General features: G+C 42.8%; 1 protein-coding gene across 3 annotated transcripts in view; it reads left to right on the plus strand.

Annotated features, from left to right (window-relative positions):
* LOC138285261 (interleukin-18-like) overlaps positions 1-17,737 on the plus strand; it is a 294,006-nt gene that overhangs the window by 199,569 nt on the left and 76,700 nt on the right. For all 3 annotated transcript variants that reach the window (XM_069224972.1, XM_069224970.1, XM_069224971.1), the window contains 2 exons: positions 5,732-5,749; positions 5,862-6,002. In XM_069224972.1, coding sequence (XP_069081073.1) covers positions 5,732-5,749; positions 5,862-6,002 — 159 coding nt within the window. The remainder of the gene's footprint in view (positions 1-5,731; positions 5,750-5,861; positions 6,003-17,737) is intronic.

The raw sequence follows: 17,737 nt of genomic DNA on the forward strand, positions 1-17,737 counted from the left end.
TTAGCTAATATTACTGAAGAAAAGATTGCAATGCATAGCATGATTTTGAAGACAGAATGGATTTGGATCACATTTGAGCAAAGGAGGGTGGGGTCTGAAAAGTCATCAAAACACAGTGCTGGATATTAGGCCTTGTGGGATCAGTTACTGGAAGATTTTTACTCCTATATCCTGACACAGCTCATGTTGCATATCCTCTTGCTTGTGAGACACTATTGTTTACAATAAATAGTTTGGAGCTCTTCCATTGCTCACCATTTGGTGGCCTTTAGTGTCACTTTTCTTTGCTGCCTCCTAATTGGCCATCACAGGCCAAGCATCAGTATGGACCAAGTACAGTTTGATTCAGCTTTATTAGTGTCCATACGCTGCTCACCCTACGATTAAGGTACTATTTCTTCTCTCCCCACTCTCCTCAGCTCCTCTCTACTCTACACCAATCTACTCCACTCCATTGTACTCTACGCCTCTCTGCACCACTCTCCTTTGCCACCCTACTTTGTGACACTCCACTCTACACCACTCTACTCTGCTGTATGCCGCTCCACTCTTTGTCATTCTATGCCATTCTAGTCCACGGCAGTCTACTTCATGCCATGCCACTCTACTCCATGCCACTCTATTCCACACCACCATACTCTATGCCACTCAATTCTGTGCCACTCCACTGTGTGGCACTCTACTTTGTGACACTCTACTCTAAGCATCCCACTCAATGCCCCTAACCTTTAGCCATTATGTGCAGAACATGCTGTACAACAAGTCTAAAATACATTGGCAAGCCAGCTGCACTCATGTAGGCGAGGCCTATTGGCCTTCCCATTGTTTGTTAATAATTTGCAAGGGGCCAAGCTTATTCTCCACTCTCCAGCACCCCACACCACTCCACTCCACTCTATGCCACTCCATCCTACTCTGTGCCACCCTACTCTGCTCCATTCTATGCCAATCCACTCTATGCTCACCACTAAACTACATGCCACACCATGCCACTGTACTCTGTATTGCTCCTTATCACTCCACTCTACGCCATTCTACTCCACTTTGCCACACGTCTCTATGCCATTCTGCACCACTCCTCTATGCCACTTTACTCTGCACCACTCTACTCTACGATGCTGCACTCCATTCCCCCCTACTCAATGCCATACATCGCCACTTTACACCACTCTGCTCCAGGCCACACCTCTCTACTCTACGCCATTCTACTCAACACCACTCTACTCTACTCCATGTCACTCTACTCCACTCAATTCTACTGTACTCTCCACCTCTCCACTCTATGCCTCTCCACTCTACTCTACACTTTTCACTCCATTCTACGCCTCTCCACACCACACCACTCTACTCTAAGACACTCTGGCCCATATTTATACTTTTTTAGTGCCGCATTTGTGCCGTTTTTTGGCGCACAAATGGCGCAAACTTACAAAATACAATTGTATTTTGTAAATTTGCACAGTTTTTGCTTTAAAAAGCGTCGCAAATGCGTCTCTAAAAAAGTATAAATATGGGCCTCTATGTCATTCCAGCCTACTTTATGCCACTCCATTCTGCTCCACTATACTCCACTCTATGCCACACAATTCTACTGCACTCTACTTCACTCTACACTACTCCATGTCACTATAATCTATGTCACTCCACTCTATGCTACTCTACTCCACTCCACTGCACTCTACAACACTCTACTCTTCACCACTTTACGGCACTCTAATGTATGCCACACCACTCAATTCAATGCTACTGTACCTGGCACCAATCTTCTCCACGCCACTCTTCTCTATTAGGCCAGTTTACTTTATGCCACTCCACTCCGTAACACTCTACTCTGCCACTCCACTATGCACCCTCCACTCTGTTTCACCAACATTTATCCATTCTGAGCAGCTACCATAATGCTGTACAACATAGCAAAAAGACATTTGAAAGCCAATAGCTCTTGCCTGAGTGAGACCTATTGGCCTTGCCATTGTTTATTATTACTTTGCATAGGGCCTAGGTTATGTTTGGTGTGTCCAAATCTGGGAAAGTAGGTGTTTCAAAGGGTACAAGCAGGTATGAGCCCTTAAGGAGTTGAAATTAGATAAGGAGTATGAATTCCGGAAGAAGGCTAGATGTTTGAATGACAGTCAGTGGCGAGAGAATTGGCACTTAGTGGCAAAACAAGGGAGATGTGGACGCCTGGCCGCAATAGAAAAAAAAAACTAAACCCACTCCATCTTGCTTATCTCTTGTAAACATATTGCCTCAGGACTATTAATACATGTTTAAGCTTCAACAACTAATAATTGAGGGAATTTGCAGCGCTCAGCTTTGGGTGGCATGGGAAGACCAGAGGGTGAGATACAATGTTCTAGTTCTGGAATTTGGCACTATTTTCTAAAACTGCACCTGTAGTGGGAAGAATGCACTGTTTAACAAGTGTTATCAAGTGTACCATGAAGCCTTGTTACACTTATAATGAATGCGCTGAACCATTGGATACATTTCCATTTCTACCAGATCTACCTGCGTCTATTGTGTTTGTCAGACATTTTGCTGGAGTTCCGATTAATAAAACCTTGCTCTCAAAGTGATCCTGCTTATATATTGTGTTTAATACTGAGATGTTAACAACACATTGCGCCCCAAATTAGTGTCCCAAACCCTGACAGAAACGTTGTTGCAGAGCCTAGGAGGGAACTGCAGTAAAAATATCAACTGTGCACCTGAACGCTTAGGTCCTGCTGAATGAAATGCCCCAAACTTCCATTGGCAGAAAGAAAGCAATGAGCGATTGACATAAATAGTGTAAATATATATATGCAAAGATTCACACCTTTGTCTTAAATTTACTTTTACACTTTTTTGCAATTTACAAATATTCCCAGCAGACTACCTGGAAAACTGCATACGGCTCAGGTTTCCAGACATACTTGGATTATTATTATTTTTTTAATTACTTTTAATAGCTTTTTCCATATTAGAGGTACAGTCACACTGAAAAACGGCAAATAGTGGTATCAGTGCAAAAAGCTGTAAGAAGGACTGGGCATCGTACAATAACATGATACACATGTCCAAGTAGATGTAATAGCGAATGGAATGAAAATGTACATACAAGCAGGTAACCTTACATTCTTTATCAGCCAAAAACAGTACTTTAATAGAGTCTCATGCTGTAAAAGTAGCAATTGAGTAAAAAAGAGGCAGGGGCAATTAGGAAGGAACTAATGTTAAAATCAACATAGGGAGCGATGGACCGCTAATTTGCGCAAGAAGTCCTAGTAGCATTAATATGATGGGAAGGCAGATGAGGGGACTGTGTTGTGGAGAGGTAGAAGGCAAGTTTGTGGGTCCCCGGCGTACTCAGCTCTGGTCAGTACGTGATGTGTATGTGGTACGAGGCCTCATCAGTGAGGGATAGAGGCACACGTCTCATTTGATAGTACCTCATCTGGGACAGAAAGTATGTGGCTATGAGGATATATCACATGACACTCATGCATGATCTGATCCCATGCTTGTGTATGTTATGGGCTGCGTTTACATTTATACACCTCAAGTGTCATATTGGCACCCTTACATTCTGCCCTCATAGTCAGTTCTTGCCTCCAGCCTAGTAGTTGAGGCCCTTTAAGGGATTTCTAGAAAATGCAAATATGTCTTCAAGCCAATATTGAAGCGAGGTCTGAAAATCTTGCGGTGATGGTTTTATTATGAGGTTTGGGAAGAGTTCCAATAGGCAGGCAGCGGCTGGGACCTTCTCCAGGCTATGTCCAATGGCCATTACAGATTCCCAGTATGGAGAGAGCTGGGCAAGCAAACAAGCATGTGTTAGAAATCTGCCCCATGTATATCGCATCTGGGACAAGCGGCCTATGCCCCTGGAAACATTCTGTTGATTCGTTTAGGAGTCAAGTATAGTCTATGAAGATAGTAGTATTGTATCAATTGAAAGCAAGCATTATTGGAGGTGGGAGGGGTCTGACTAAGAACATTAACCCAGTTTTTGTCAATTCCCATCCCAAATCTCCAGCCCAATGGTCTCGCAGAGGGCAGAGATCATGTCCAGCTTGGGAGAGTAATGATCTATAGTCAAGCGTGATTGCTCTTTCTGACATTCGTAGTGCAAACAGTTTTAAGACAGATGGGTTCAGCAGGTTCCAACCCTTCTTTACCCAACGTGTGCTTGATAACAGCTTTTTCAAGACTACCATTGTGCAGTAAAGAAAAAAGTTGTGTGTATATCCAACTTGGTCACTTGGGGGCATATTTACAAGAAGTGGCCCTGTACATAGTGCAGCACCACTTTTCTTGCGCCCTTTAGAGCCCCGCTACCTCCATTTAAAATATGGCGCACCATGGCGCAGGGTAGGGGGCAATATCTTCATCTCTTTTTACGCTATTGAAGTACTCTGCTGGAGTAGCACCAAAATGTTGGTGCTATTTCTTCAGAGTACATAGGGGCCCATTGTATTCAATGGCATGCCCCTGCTCTGAGCGGCGTTTTTGGCCTTCTAATGCCACATTAGCGTAAAAAAAATTACACTAATGTGGCGTTAGGATGGCACTAAGGGCTTTTAAATATGTCCCTAGGCCTGGGAAATCATACTGTTGGCAACCACAAAACCATTCTCCAATCGTCGCCATACCTGTTTTCTCCCAGTCACGTAACCCAGTCCAGTCTCCTGAAAGTGGGAGGTAGAGAACTATCAACAGGGGGAGATCTTTATTATAGGGAAGTTTTATCCTGGTGCATTGCAGTGCCTCGGACCACGCAAACCAAAAGGAGGACATCAAGGGTCCCTTGAATCCTGCTCGGGCTGATGACGTAGCATAAGGAGTAAAGCCGCCAGGGAGGCCGTCTACTGCTTCTTGTTCATGTGACATTTTTCAATTTGCATTTTTTACTATGCGTACTAAGCAGAATTGTACAGATTGCATATCTGTAATTACATAGTACTTGTACCATGTTCATTTACCCACCGTTGAAAGGCAGCGTCGTTTGCAATTGCACATTGGTCATCGCCTATCTTCCACCACGTTTGAGTGTGATTCACTCCTCCTCCTATCCTGGAAGGAAAGTTACTCCAGACCTTTGATGGATTAAAATATCAATTGCACCCAGTATGGGAGAGGTCTGAATAAGAGTTTGTTACTACCCACAACCTCATGCGTTTGTGGATTTTCACAAACGTTTAAGGCAACCCATGCCTTGTTCCTTGCTGTAGCAAACACTTGTGTGGAAATTACTACTGCATAATTCAATGCCCTTGTAGAAGAGAATTACTTAATAGTAAACCCATTTATACCTGATAGTTGTGAGGCATAAGGCATTGCAGATGCAAATGGCTTTGTGTATCTGGGGTGTTCCCACATAAGGGAATGGAGGAGGGCGTAAAGGAGAGAGCATGGTACTCGTTCTGGACTAACAGAGAAATTCTCAGCAGAGAGAAGGCTAAATGCTTGGTCTGCCTTCTAGCAGAAGTGGTTGGTTACAATTATTTATAGAATTAAAAAAACAACAGCCTTGCTGTTTGGACCAGATGCAACACCTTTCTATGTAAGCATCTCACTTTTTCACTTTGGTCATGATGCTTACATTTAAAATGATATTTTCCTGTGTTGATTACTAAAACACTCATTGTATGTTACAGTGTACAGCTGACAATTGAAAGTTTTTTAATTTTGTACTGCATTGTCATAACAATTTTTTTCTTTTTTTTGGATTGTACTTCTCATTAAGATACAGAAGAAAAGAATGGTAAGGTTTAGTTATTCCCATGAAAAATTTAAAAAACTGAATATTGTCTTTTTAACAAAGAACTAAGCAGGAAATGCATTTTCTGATCTTATTTTCTTTCGGTCATTGAAAGATGTGGAGTTAGATGGCTGGAAACATGATGGCAAAAGCTCCTCATCTCTTATTAAGAACATTTTTAATCACATACTTGTGGCCTCACCTGAGAATTCTACTGCACATTTCCAGGATCTGACAGTGAGCAGCTCTCAAGAAGGTAAATATCACTATTTTATTTTGATTTTGTAACTCCCACAGTCATGTCAAAGTATCTTGGAACCCCCCTGCGGTGTAAAAATATTAGCTCCAACAATTTTTCTATGACTTCTACACCTGTAGCCCCCGGCACTGGCTTTCCGCCAGGCTTTCTGTTAGAAATGGGTCTCTTATTGGCAGTCAGTTTACACCCTGTCGAAGTAGGGACCCTCACTCTAGTCAGGGTTAGGGAGTCACACACCTAAGATAACCCCTGGGTACTCCCTTGGTAGCTTGTCACAAGCAGTCAGGCTTATCTTAGAGGCATTGTGTAAAGTGTTTGCACAAACACATACAGTAACACAGTGAAAACACCACAAAAGGACTCCACACCAGTTTAGAACAATAGCCAATATTTATCTAAATAAAAAAAGACTAAAATGAAAAAAATCCAAACATACACAAAAAAGATATAAATGTTTAAAGTAAAAAGAGTTTTAATCCACAAGAACCAATTGATGAGTTGTTTTAGCACAAAGTATCCGGTATGTGTCAAAAATAAAGCTACAGGGGCTATGGGTGCCTCAGAAAATCAAGCAATGAGTTGATTCCTTCCTTGCTGGAGAGGCCGTGCATTAATTCTTTCCCCTGCCAGATAAGCAATGTGTTGATTCTTTCCTCACAGGGAAGGGATGTATCAATTTCAGGACAGGCAGCCTTGGGTCTGTGCAGTGATGTTGAAGTTTTGATGTCCAGGGTCTGTGCATCGAAATTTCAGGCGCACATTGTGAAGGGTCCATGTTGACAGCAGGCACTGCGTCGATTCTCTATCCATGTGGCAGGTGCTCCATCAAAGTTTCAGCCACAGGACGGGCTGTGCATTGTTTGTTCTGGCATACAGCGATACATGGATTTTTCCCCGCAGGTTAGCAGCTCACACTCCAAGGGCCCAGGGACTGGATGTGGTACCACTTGGCAAGTCAGGGGTCTCAGCAAGAGGCCCACTACTTATACTCATTTCTGCCTTTGAAGTAGGCAAACTTCAAACGAAAGTTTTTGTAGTGCACACGACCCTGCCTCTTCCTTGCCCTGCCCCAGCCACACTCAGCTCCGCCCTTCCACTCTAGCTCAGGAAGACTCATCAGGATATGCAGGACACACCTCAGCTCCCTTTGTGTCACTGTCTTGGGTGAATTCACATACAAACAAAAAAGGAAATCCAGCACACGGGCAAAAATACAGGAAGCAGAGGCAGAAAGACACGGGAAGCCACACCAAGGATGCCAGGTCTAACACTTTCCATGACGGGGTGACCGCCATGGAAAGGCTGCCTGAAAGCTGAGTTGTAATCAGCATGGTGGTGCCGCCGTGGCTGAGCACAACTTAGACCGCCGTCCACTAATTGGGAACCATGTTCCTGGTGGTGACGGCTGTCCCCTGGCGGGTCCACCTGCCAGGGTAGTAGTGTCACTAACGGACTGCCTGGAGTGCAGCAGTCTGACCATCACCCTGAGTCTGGCAGTCCCCGGACCGCCAGACTCATAATGAGGTCTTATATATCTAAACTAAATTTAATAACTAAGTTAGTTCTTGGAATGAGAAATCACTATGGGCCACGTGTAAAAGCATTTTCCTAGTCGTAAACAGGCCGATTCACAGAATTGGCCAGTTTGCGAATAGAAAAATGCTTTTTGGGATGTGAGCCCAAATTGTGAATCAGTAACTTGTTACCGAATCGCATTTTTGGTTTTGCAATATGGTATTAGGAAGGGGCATGTTCAGGGCATCCCTTCCTAATACCGAATCTGAATGGTATGTATGATTGTTTTGTGACTGTGGACCATGGACCACTGCCTAGTCTGAAAAAAAAGAAAAGAAAACTTTTCATGTTTTCATCTTGTAATGCATCCTGTTTTCCTTTAAGGAAAACGGGCATATTAGAAAAAAACTGCTTTATTTAAAAAATAAAAAAAGCAGTTACTGACATGGTGGTATGCTGACACCAGCAGGCCACCATCCCCGTGATGGCTGCCATTCACAATGGGGTCGCAAATTGCGAGGTCCCTCATGAATATTGATGAGGCAGGTCTTTGAAAACGCATTGGGAATTGCCAACAGTGTGCTTAACACTGTTGTACATTTTGTTTTGTGACTTGCAATTTGGAAATCGAACAGGGATCGCAAATTGTGAGTCGCAAAAGAAATATTTGTACATCTGGCCCTATGAAACTCTTATATCTTGTATGAGGGCTTTTATCCTATGGCATATAACATAAAACAATACTTGGTACATACATTCTAGTTTGTTATAAAAGTGTTAATTGGTGTTTGGGGAGTTTGAAGATTTTTCTTTTAAAATACCTTAAACTTATCCTTCCTAAAAAGAAAACCCTTTAGTCATTTAATGAATAGATTAAGAGTCAATGCTTTCGCAGTGTCATTACTCAAACATTTGAATCTACTGAAATGTTCACGTTAAGCAGAGAGTCTTGTGACCAATTAAAATATATTGAGGTATGAATTATAAAACCACTAATTGTTACATAAATTGAATTCGTCCTTCACTAGTACAGCATCACTAATAAGACCAATAGGACTTCCTGGTAGGAACTGGTAGAAGTTAAAGTTTAATGATCATATCGCTATAAATGAGTAAGTAATGATTATTATTATTAAGACTATTTACTTAGATGGTACATATAGATATCAATAAGATTATGAATAATCATTTGGCATTTAGGTATCGTTTTTTTGGATTGAGTCATATTCAAAATTTGTACTAAAAATTGTATTTAGATTGTACCTAATAGAACGAAAATGTTTGTAAATAGCAGCTGTATTAAAACCGTAAAGAATAAGAACCAAATATGTTTAAAATCGAATCGGATTGCCTTTTTGTGCTGCTTTAAAGTATTAGTCAATCTGTTTGTTGTCCTGTTTCTCCTTAAGCATTATTAGTTCATTCTTTCACTATCATGTGTTTTCTCTTTTTTGAACCACAGTCTTATTTCCGATACTTGTGAAATAGTATTCACATTTGTGTATATATTTGTTCTTTGGCACTACTATACATTTTTTGGCTTAGCATGCAGTGAGAGGTAATGTCACTTGTCTAAAATACCTTAAAAAAGAAGGAACTATTGATTCTAACTTTTATAGTGTTATACAGCCTTGAGGAAGCAGGGTACAGTGAAATCTGCAAGCACTAGTTGACTGCAGTGAGGTTGTTGAGCATCTCTATTTGTCAGTTTAATGGCTGAATTCTAGCAAGATTGTTTATCAATAGTATAACTAACTTTTTACTTTGAGTCCCCAAATAAACGTATTCAATAAATACATTTTTGTTGAAGGGGGATACATGGAGGCTGCAGATATGCACCACAAGTGCAACAGTCATTAACAACTATGATTTGCATTTTGGTAATTGTAAAACATCGGGTGATTACTTCATTGGGCATTACCTCCTCAAGTAATAATCATAGTCCTTGTCAGTCTAGTAAAGTCACTACGTAAACCTGAGCTCAGCCCCCTGGTATCTATGGCACAGAGACGACAGGCTTAACTTGGAGGTAATGTGTTATGCATATATGCAGTACTAAAAAGTAATAAACTTGAAATGCGTAACAATAAACTCGGGAAAATGAATTAGGAAAATGGAGTAACATTTAAAAAAACAAAATGATACCAAAATAGCAAACATCCAATGAGGGATACTAGAGATATAAATTTATTTTTTAAGACTGTAAGTAGAAATAGCACCAAGAAAGACAAATTGGCAATGAAAGTCAGTGGTCGCAATAGAACAAGACCTAGGCGCAATATGACTCTGACTGCAGTGGAGTGCAGGTCAGTTACACTCACCAGGTTTGTCGTGGTCAAATATTTTACCAGTGCTTTTAGTCCCAATCCACCACAGGACTACACTTCTAACCTCCCTACCAGGACCTCAGGGGAGGCACTTAGCGACTTAGAGGGTGACAGATAGAGGCAAACACGTGGATCTTGTCCAGGTCTAGTTGCCACTGGTCAGCTGGGCAGTTGCAGGAAAAGCCCTTTTGTGCCTTGTTGTGTTCCTTTGGCTTGAACGGGAGGTCAGTCCTATGACACTGAGGCCCAGATTCTAATGCTTGCCACCCAACGCAGCACAGCAGTCGAAAAAAACTGCGCTGCAAGACAAGGAGAGAGCAGGAGAGCACCATATTCACATAGATATGGCACTCTCCTCCCCTCTCCCTAGCGCTGGTGCTGATTTCAGCTGCTGTGCGCCACGCAATAACCTTAGCGTCACAGTGCTAGAATGTGTGCGTGAGTCTAGCATAGGTTTTGTACAGAAAGGATATCCTTCCTGTACAAAATACTACGCCTAGACCATTGAAAAAGCTTTTCCTACTTTGTGTGTGTGCGGTACAGTGCAGCACACATGCATAGTCGGAAAAGCACAGAGAAATGAAAACATGTCCCAGTTTAATGCCTGCTTTTCAAATATCAATTTGCGTCAATTTTTGAATCTCAAAAAAGGTTTAGCGTCGGTTTAGTGCTACAAAAGTAATGCTAACCATCGCTAAACCTTTGAAAATCTGGGCCTCAGAGTCCACTTCTTTGTCCTAGGAACAAGATAGAGAGCAGGTCCAGTTTTTTAGGGCTCTTCTCACATCTCAGACAGCAGTACAGCTCCTGGAATGTTCTTAAGTCGGTGTCTGGAAATGCCACATTTATGCTTGGCACGAAGTAGTCGATGGGAATGATCCCTGGGCACCTTCTAACCAATGAGGTAAAGGTTCCCTAGGCTAATCCTAAACATTTTGGCATTTTAAAGAGAGTGAAAGTATTTGGCGACACTAAACTTGGGCTCTGAAGGCTGAGAGTGTATTTGTATTATGGTAATACTAGTAGCCTGCCACATATATTCCTAAAATCCAATTTGAAGCAAGTCTTGTACCTCACCAAACTTAGAGACCGATGTCTGGTTGAACAAAAGCTGAGTTTTCCAGCAGCCAGACAGTAGATGCAAAAAAAAATGTTTTGCCACTATGTTTCCATTATTTTAAGTGCGCCCCAAGAGTTTCATGTAACCCAAACATACCTGGCAAACAGACATTTACACTGTAATGTCAAAGAGACCCACTGAGATTGGAGCCTGTCTGGCATGGGAGACGAAGAAAAGGTGCTGCATAGGCGTAAGTTAACATTTGCCTGAGACAGGAGAGGCCTCTTTGAAATGTGCCCTAAATGTAATGGGAAAACACCAACAGCCTGTTCAAGCAGGATTTAACATTCAAGCAGAATTTGACGCTTTAATGTAGGAGTGGCTGGTATTAACAAGCGAATTGGGTGTTGCTCCGTCAACAATATACAGAAAGAAAAATCCCAAAGAGCTGCTTTAAAAAACAAGAGCTCCGTGGGTAATCATGCTGAAGCAGTAACCTGAAACTCTTTTTTTAGAGTTAGAAAAGGAAATGCAGCTGTTCATGTGCGAGATTGGGCAAGAGTTTACTTGCCCTGGAGGCACAAGACAGGGTTATGATGTCATGGTGGTGGGAGAAGCATTTGTAATGTAGATGCATTTGCTTGTTTCTGGGTTTTAAGGCCTGTGGCCCAGGGCGTAATCCATGCAGCACCATGGACATGAGAGGCAGTGCTGGCCAGCTATCAACAAAAGTGTGGGCCCCTCCTCGTCTGCTGCTAGTTTGCTTTTAGTTGCTTTTAGTTGTAGGAGGATAGTGCGTTTGTGATCATTCACATGGGAGCTCAGAGACAGGCACTTCACATTTCTCTGGGCCCAGTGCTACTTTAACGAAATAGTGGATGTTTTGCTCTGTGCGCTCCCTCTTTCTAGTTCTTGTTTCCTTCTGGCTACAAGCAGCAAATTTAGGTGCCAGCCAATTGCCCCCCTCTTTTGTGCTGCATTTCTGGAGCGGGTCCTGGCTGTACCCCGACCAGCACTTCGGTTTTTCACCGGTTGTGCAGCAGTAGGGGTCAGTCGCGGCTTGCACTAAACCTCCCTAACAGAGGAGCCGCCCCTGGCAGGGGTAAGTGAAACAGTATAAACGTGTTTCTTGCAACTGTGGAAATCACAGTAATATAGTTTGGATGAGGAGACTGACTCCTTGTCATCTTGTGTTTTAATGCACAACAATTATTTTTTTAAATGTGCTGAGGTTTGCAAAGGGTTTTTATTACCATTAGTGCATTTTAATATGCTAATAGAAACGCAGAGACGCAGCACTTTATTCTAGCTATTCGACCCACACTATTAAAATGGGGAACAAAAGCAGGGAAAACATTTCATGGAGCAATGCAGAAATTAAAACAAGCATGGTAATTGTATTTTCAGCCGCAAAACTAGGTTAATAACATTCTCCCCTTATGGAATGTTGCAGACCAATGGAGCAGAGAACATGTAAACAGAAATAAACATTTTAGGAGGACAGTGGCGTTGTAATGTATGTTTCCCAAGCACCTCTTTCGCCTCTGTATTTGGACTGTTTCATGTACCCATCATTTTACAAAAATGAAAATTCAGCGGGAAAGTCGGCAACCAAGATCCACAATGTTATTTTATAAGTATTGGGGTGCATGCACCTTTGTCACTGGGAGTATGTTCAGCCTGTTGAATTCCTGCCCCGCTCTGTGTGAAAAAACTGTCATAACCTATAAAAATCGTTTTGCCCGAATAAGGATGGAGGGGTTAGGATGGTAAAGACAGGAAGCTCCACTCTTCCCAGCAAGAAAAGCTGAAAAGGACAGACGCTCTGGAAATGGGTTGACTCCTGCCCAGTCCTGTTTCCAAGACATCAATACAGCTGGGGCTGCCGCAATTGTCAAAGGGGGGTGCAACGATGGGAACATTTGCAAATCTGTAAAACATTGATATTGTGAGAGAAACATGCATAGCTGCATAAAGGTAGGAATTGGAGACATTAGTGCACAACTGTCGTCCACAAACCAGGCTCAGCCTGAGTGAGGTGACTCCTGTAGGCTCAGAAGAAGAAGGAGGCTGCCAGAGGACAAAATACATGCATTTTCTATCCCTAACTTGCACTTCTGAGGGGGTCGCCATCAGTTTGGACTCACAAACTCCTGCCGCCCGATTGTTCTTTTTCTGGGACTACGCAACACCCCCTTCCCAATATACTGTAGGAAGAGCACTCAACTGGACCCTGCTTGAGTATGTGGGGAGCAGGGAAGGTTTACTGGAGCTGCACTCGGGTTCTATGAGTGTTCAGAGTGACTACAGAGTGCTGTGACTGTATGAATGCAGGGTGAGTGGTGTGCCTGTGTGCCTTTTAGAGTAAGTAGTGTGATTGTATGAGTGTAGGGTAAATGGTGTGTCTTTGTGACTGCAGAGTGCACTGGATGAGTTGTGGGACTGTATGAGTGCCTGTGTGAGTGCTAGTGTGCAGTGTGAATGGTGTGCCTGCGTAAGAGCCGAGGGAGTGATGTGAGTGCAAGGAGAGCAGTATACTTGTGTAAGAGTAGAGTGAGTTGTGTGACTGTTTGAGTATAGAGGATGAGAGATATGCCTTCCTGAATGAGGGGTGTGAATGCACTCAATGAGTGGTGTGCATTAGTGAGAGCAGGGTGAGGGGCATGCTTATGTCAGTGCAGGGTGAGCAAAGTGGTGTGCATATGTGAGCGCAGGGTGAGAGGAACGATGTGTCTGTATGATTGCTTGGGGAGTGACATATCTGCATGAGTATAGGGAGAGTAGCAAGTCTTTGTGAGACCATTTGCACTTTTTTCAATAAATTATAGCAAGCTTTCTTGAAATGTATGCTGAAAATGCACAATTTGCACATAGTTTTTTACGTTTTTCTTATGAAGTAGGAAACTGATAATTAGCCTCATAGTACCCTGTCTCCATGATTGATTCAAGCTCGAGAGCTACGCTGTCTTGTACTTTCAATTCACCTCAAGGCTTTCTGCCCCACCACTTTTAAAAAGCACCAGCCACTACTGTTTTAGTATCAAAAAGGATAGTCTCAGACCCACCCTGCATATTCTTTTAGGTTCAAATGGGTCATCTCTGCCCATTCAGTCAGTTTGCCCCGGGAGGAATTTCACACCCATTCACACCTATTCAAATGCTAAATACTGGCTTGCAGATTTGGGAGAGCGAAATGCAGAGTAGTAGCCAGGAACTTCAAGCGGGTAAAAGGTAACTTTTTAAAAGTTACTTTTCCTTAATATTTAGTACAAATCTAGCTTTACCATTAAATTGGATTATTGTAACTATTAAAAATAGTTCTTGAATTATTTTTCCAGTGAGTTCCTTTCCAAAGATAGTATTAGAATTTAATATTGCATCCCAATTGCTACAGTGAAAAAGCTTTTGGGCCTTTTCACTATACGGACATGTGTAACATTACCCTTTTACATGTCCTACCTTTAAATACCATGCACCTTGCTTTATGAGCAGCAAGACCTGTTTTTTTCCAGAGTGACAGTCAATCTGTGATGTATTCTTTCTATTGCCATCCTCAGGTTGTGCTCCGCTTCAAGTCTTCTCAATACTTCGTCTTTAATACTGACAATGCTGAGTACCTAATAGCAAACAAATATGGTGAGCTAAAAGGCAGAAGAGCAGTGACTATAATTTTTGACGAAACTGAATGTCCTTTGTACAATTTCAGTCAAAACTGGGGCAATAAAATTTTGCTGGACTGCATCTGCAGTGTGTGGTCACTCTGGAGCTCAACTAGGTGTTCCTGAAGGTGCACTTTAATATGAGTACCTGCATCCAATAGAAAAGGTTGAGAAAACCCAGTCATTGACATGATCATTGCCCTCAAGAAATTACTTTTCTATCTGTCCCTGAGAGAAGTCAAGCATTTTTGCTATGACCTCGGCAGCACATTCAAGGTCATATCCTGTGTCCTCAAGAGATTCTGCTAAACATGGGAGTGCCTCATCCAGGCCATCTTGAATAATATATTTTTTATACATAACAACATACATTTCAGCTCCTTGAAAAGACAGATTCACGGATATGAATTTATCACAGATTTTTGCTACGTAAGCTAGGAGCATAAGCCACTGGGGATTACACAGCTTTTCTGCTTTGTATGGGCCAGAATCCAGAAGAAATTGTTGTACTTCATTTCTTGACTCAAAAATGCAACCCAGCACCTTCCCTTGGAATAACTAGTGGTCTTCTGTATGGAACAACAACCTATTGTGACATGTTCAGCTCCCATTTTGCACAATAAATTGCAAACAGATTGTAGGAAAGTACCATCTTTCTTGGCATGTTACCCCCAATTTCTGCCTGCTTGTCAGTGTGTTTTTACTTTCTCACTGAGATCCTGCTAATCGGGAACCAAAAGCTCATAGTTTGTGGCCTATATGTCAATATGTGTTCCTATGTGTCAGTATGCTTTATTGTCTCACTGGAGTTCTGCTAACCAGAACTCCAGTGCTCCTGCTCTCTCTGTTTACTAAATTTGTCACCATAGTCTAGTGACTTCATATTCCAATTCAGATCGGCACACTGGACCCCCCTTATAAGTCCCTAGTATATGGTACCTAGGTACCCAGGGCATTGGGGTTCCAGGAGATCCTTATGGGCTGCAGCATTTCTTTTGCCACCCATAAGGAGCTCATACAAACCTTTGTACAGGACTTCCACTGCAGCCTGAGTGAAAAAGTGTCTACACTATTTCACAGCCACGTTTTACTGCACCAGGTAACTTATAAGTCACCTATATGTCTAACCTTCATTTACTGAAGGCTAGGTGCAAAATTACTGTGTGTGAGGGCACCCTTGCACTAACAAAGTTGCTCCCAAGCTGTTAGTTAGTGCGGGGACACCATTATACGAGTGCACTACATATATGTTGATACATATATGTAGCTTCACAATGGTAACCCTGAATATGGCCATGTAAGGTGTCTACGATTGTGAAATTGAACCCCCAATCCAAATCTGGTATTGGGGGGGGCAATTCCATGCACCCTGGGGGCTCCACCATGAACCCCCAGTACTGCTGCCAAATCAGCTATCTGAGGTTTCTGCTGCAGCCCCAGCTGCTGCCACCTCACAGACAGGTTTCTGCCCTCCTGGTGACTGAGCAGCTCCATCCCAGGAAGGCAGAACAAAGCATTTCCTTTGGGTGGAAGGGGTTACACCCTCTCCCTTTGGAAATAGGTGTTACAGGCTTGGGAGGGGTAGCCTCGCACAGCATCTGGAAATGCTTTGAAGGGCACAGATGGTGCCCTCTTTGCATAAGTCAGTCTACACTGGTTTAGGGACCTCCAGTCCATTATCTGGTGTGAATCTGGACAAAGGAAAGGGGAGTGACCACTCACCTGTCCATCACCACCCCATGAGTGGTGCCCAGAGCCCCTCTAGAGTGTACCTGGCGTTAGCCATCTTGAATTCCAAGGTGTGGAGACCCTCTGGTGGCCTCTGAGTGGCCAGTGCCAGGAGGTGACGTCAGAGACCCCTCCTGATAGGTGCATATGTGGGCTGGTCTGCTACAGCTACCCCTCGTCAACCTCAGCTGCTAGACACTGTCTACATTTCACTAAGGTGGATCACTGGACCTGGTATAAGGTGTAAGTACCTCTGGTACCCACTAAAAACCAGGCCTGCTTCTCACATTGGTGGCAGCGGTGGGATAAGTAGTTGCAATTGCCTTACCACTTGGTCACTGGTGCTTTTCACAAGAAAAGTGTACTCTAAATACTTAGAGCTATATACAATTATACCTAGCTGTCATAATTGTACTTCCAAATAGTTTTTCCAAACTTTTTAAACGTTTTACAACGTTCTGAAAAGCTTTTTTATTTTTTTCTAAAAAGTTAGGTGAAATAGTTTGTTTACTGTAGGGGGCTGGCTTGGCTTATACTGGGTACCAATGGTACTTACACCTTGTGCCAGGTCCAGTTATCCCTTATTAGTAGATTAGTAGTGTTCTAGCAGCTTAGGCTGATAGAGGTAGCTATAGCAGAGCAGCCAAGGCTGAACTAGGAGACATGCGAAGCTCCTACTATACCACTTATATCATATTGGTATTATACCATAAGAAAGACAATACTCAGAGTTACTAAAAATAAAGGTACTTTATTTTAGTGACAATGTGCCAAAAATATCTCAGAGGATATACTCCCTTAGGAGGTAAGTGAAATACACAGAATATACACACAAACCAAAATCAGTCAAGTAAAACAGTTAGAAAGTAGTGCAAACACTGTAGAATACAATAGGATGCAATAGGCCTAGGGGCAACACAAACCATATACTAAGAATGTGGAATGCAAACCACGAATGGACCCCTAGGCTAGTGTAGTATGTAGAGGGACACTGGGAGTGTTAGAAAAAACTAACGGTGTCCAAGATACCCCACCCCAAGACCCTGGAAATTAGGAGTAAAGTACTACTATTTCCCCAGAAACACACTAAAGTCGTGATAAGGGATTTTGCAAAGACCAAAACAGACTGCAAAGCACTGAAGACGGATTCCTGGACCTGAGGACCTGCAAAGGAAGGGCACCAAGTCCAAGAGTCACGAAAGTGTCCGGGAGGGGGCAGGATCCCACTAAACCCCAGATGAAAGTGCAAAATGGCTGCCTCTGGATGGAAGAAGCTGAAGATTCTGCAACAATGAAAGGTGCTAGGAACTTCTCCTTCGTGTAGAAGATGTCCCACGGTGAGCTGGAAGATGCAGAGTTGTTTCCTTGGCAAAATACCACAAACAAGCCTTGCTAGCTACAAGAGTCGCGGTTGGAGAAAAAGGGTGCTGCCTGGGCCCAGGA

Source organism: Pleurodeles waltl, chromosome 3_1 (assembly GCF_031143425.1).
Source record: "Pleurodeles waltl isolate 20211129_DDA chromosome 3_1, aPleWal1.hap1.20221129, whole genome shotgun sequence".
In the NCBI taxonomy this organism is placed as follows: Eukaryota; Metazoa; Chordata; class Amphibia; order Caudata; family Salamandridae; genus Pleurodeles; species Pleurodeles waltl.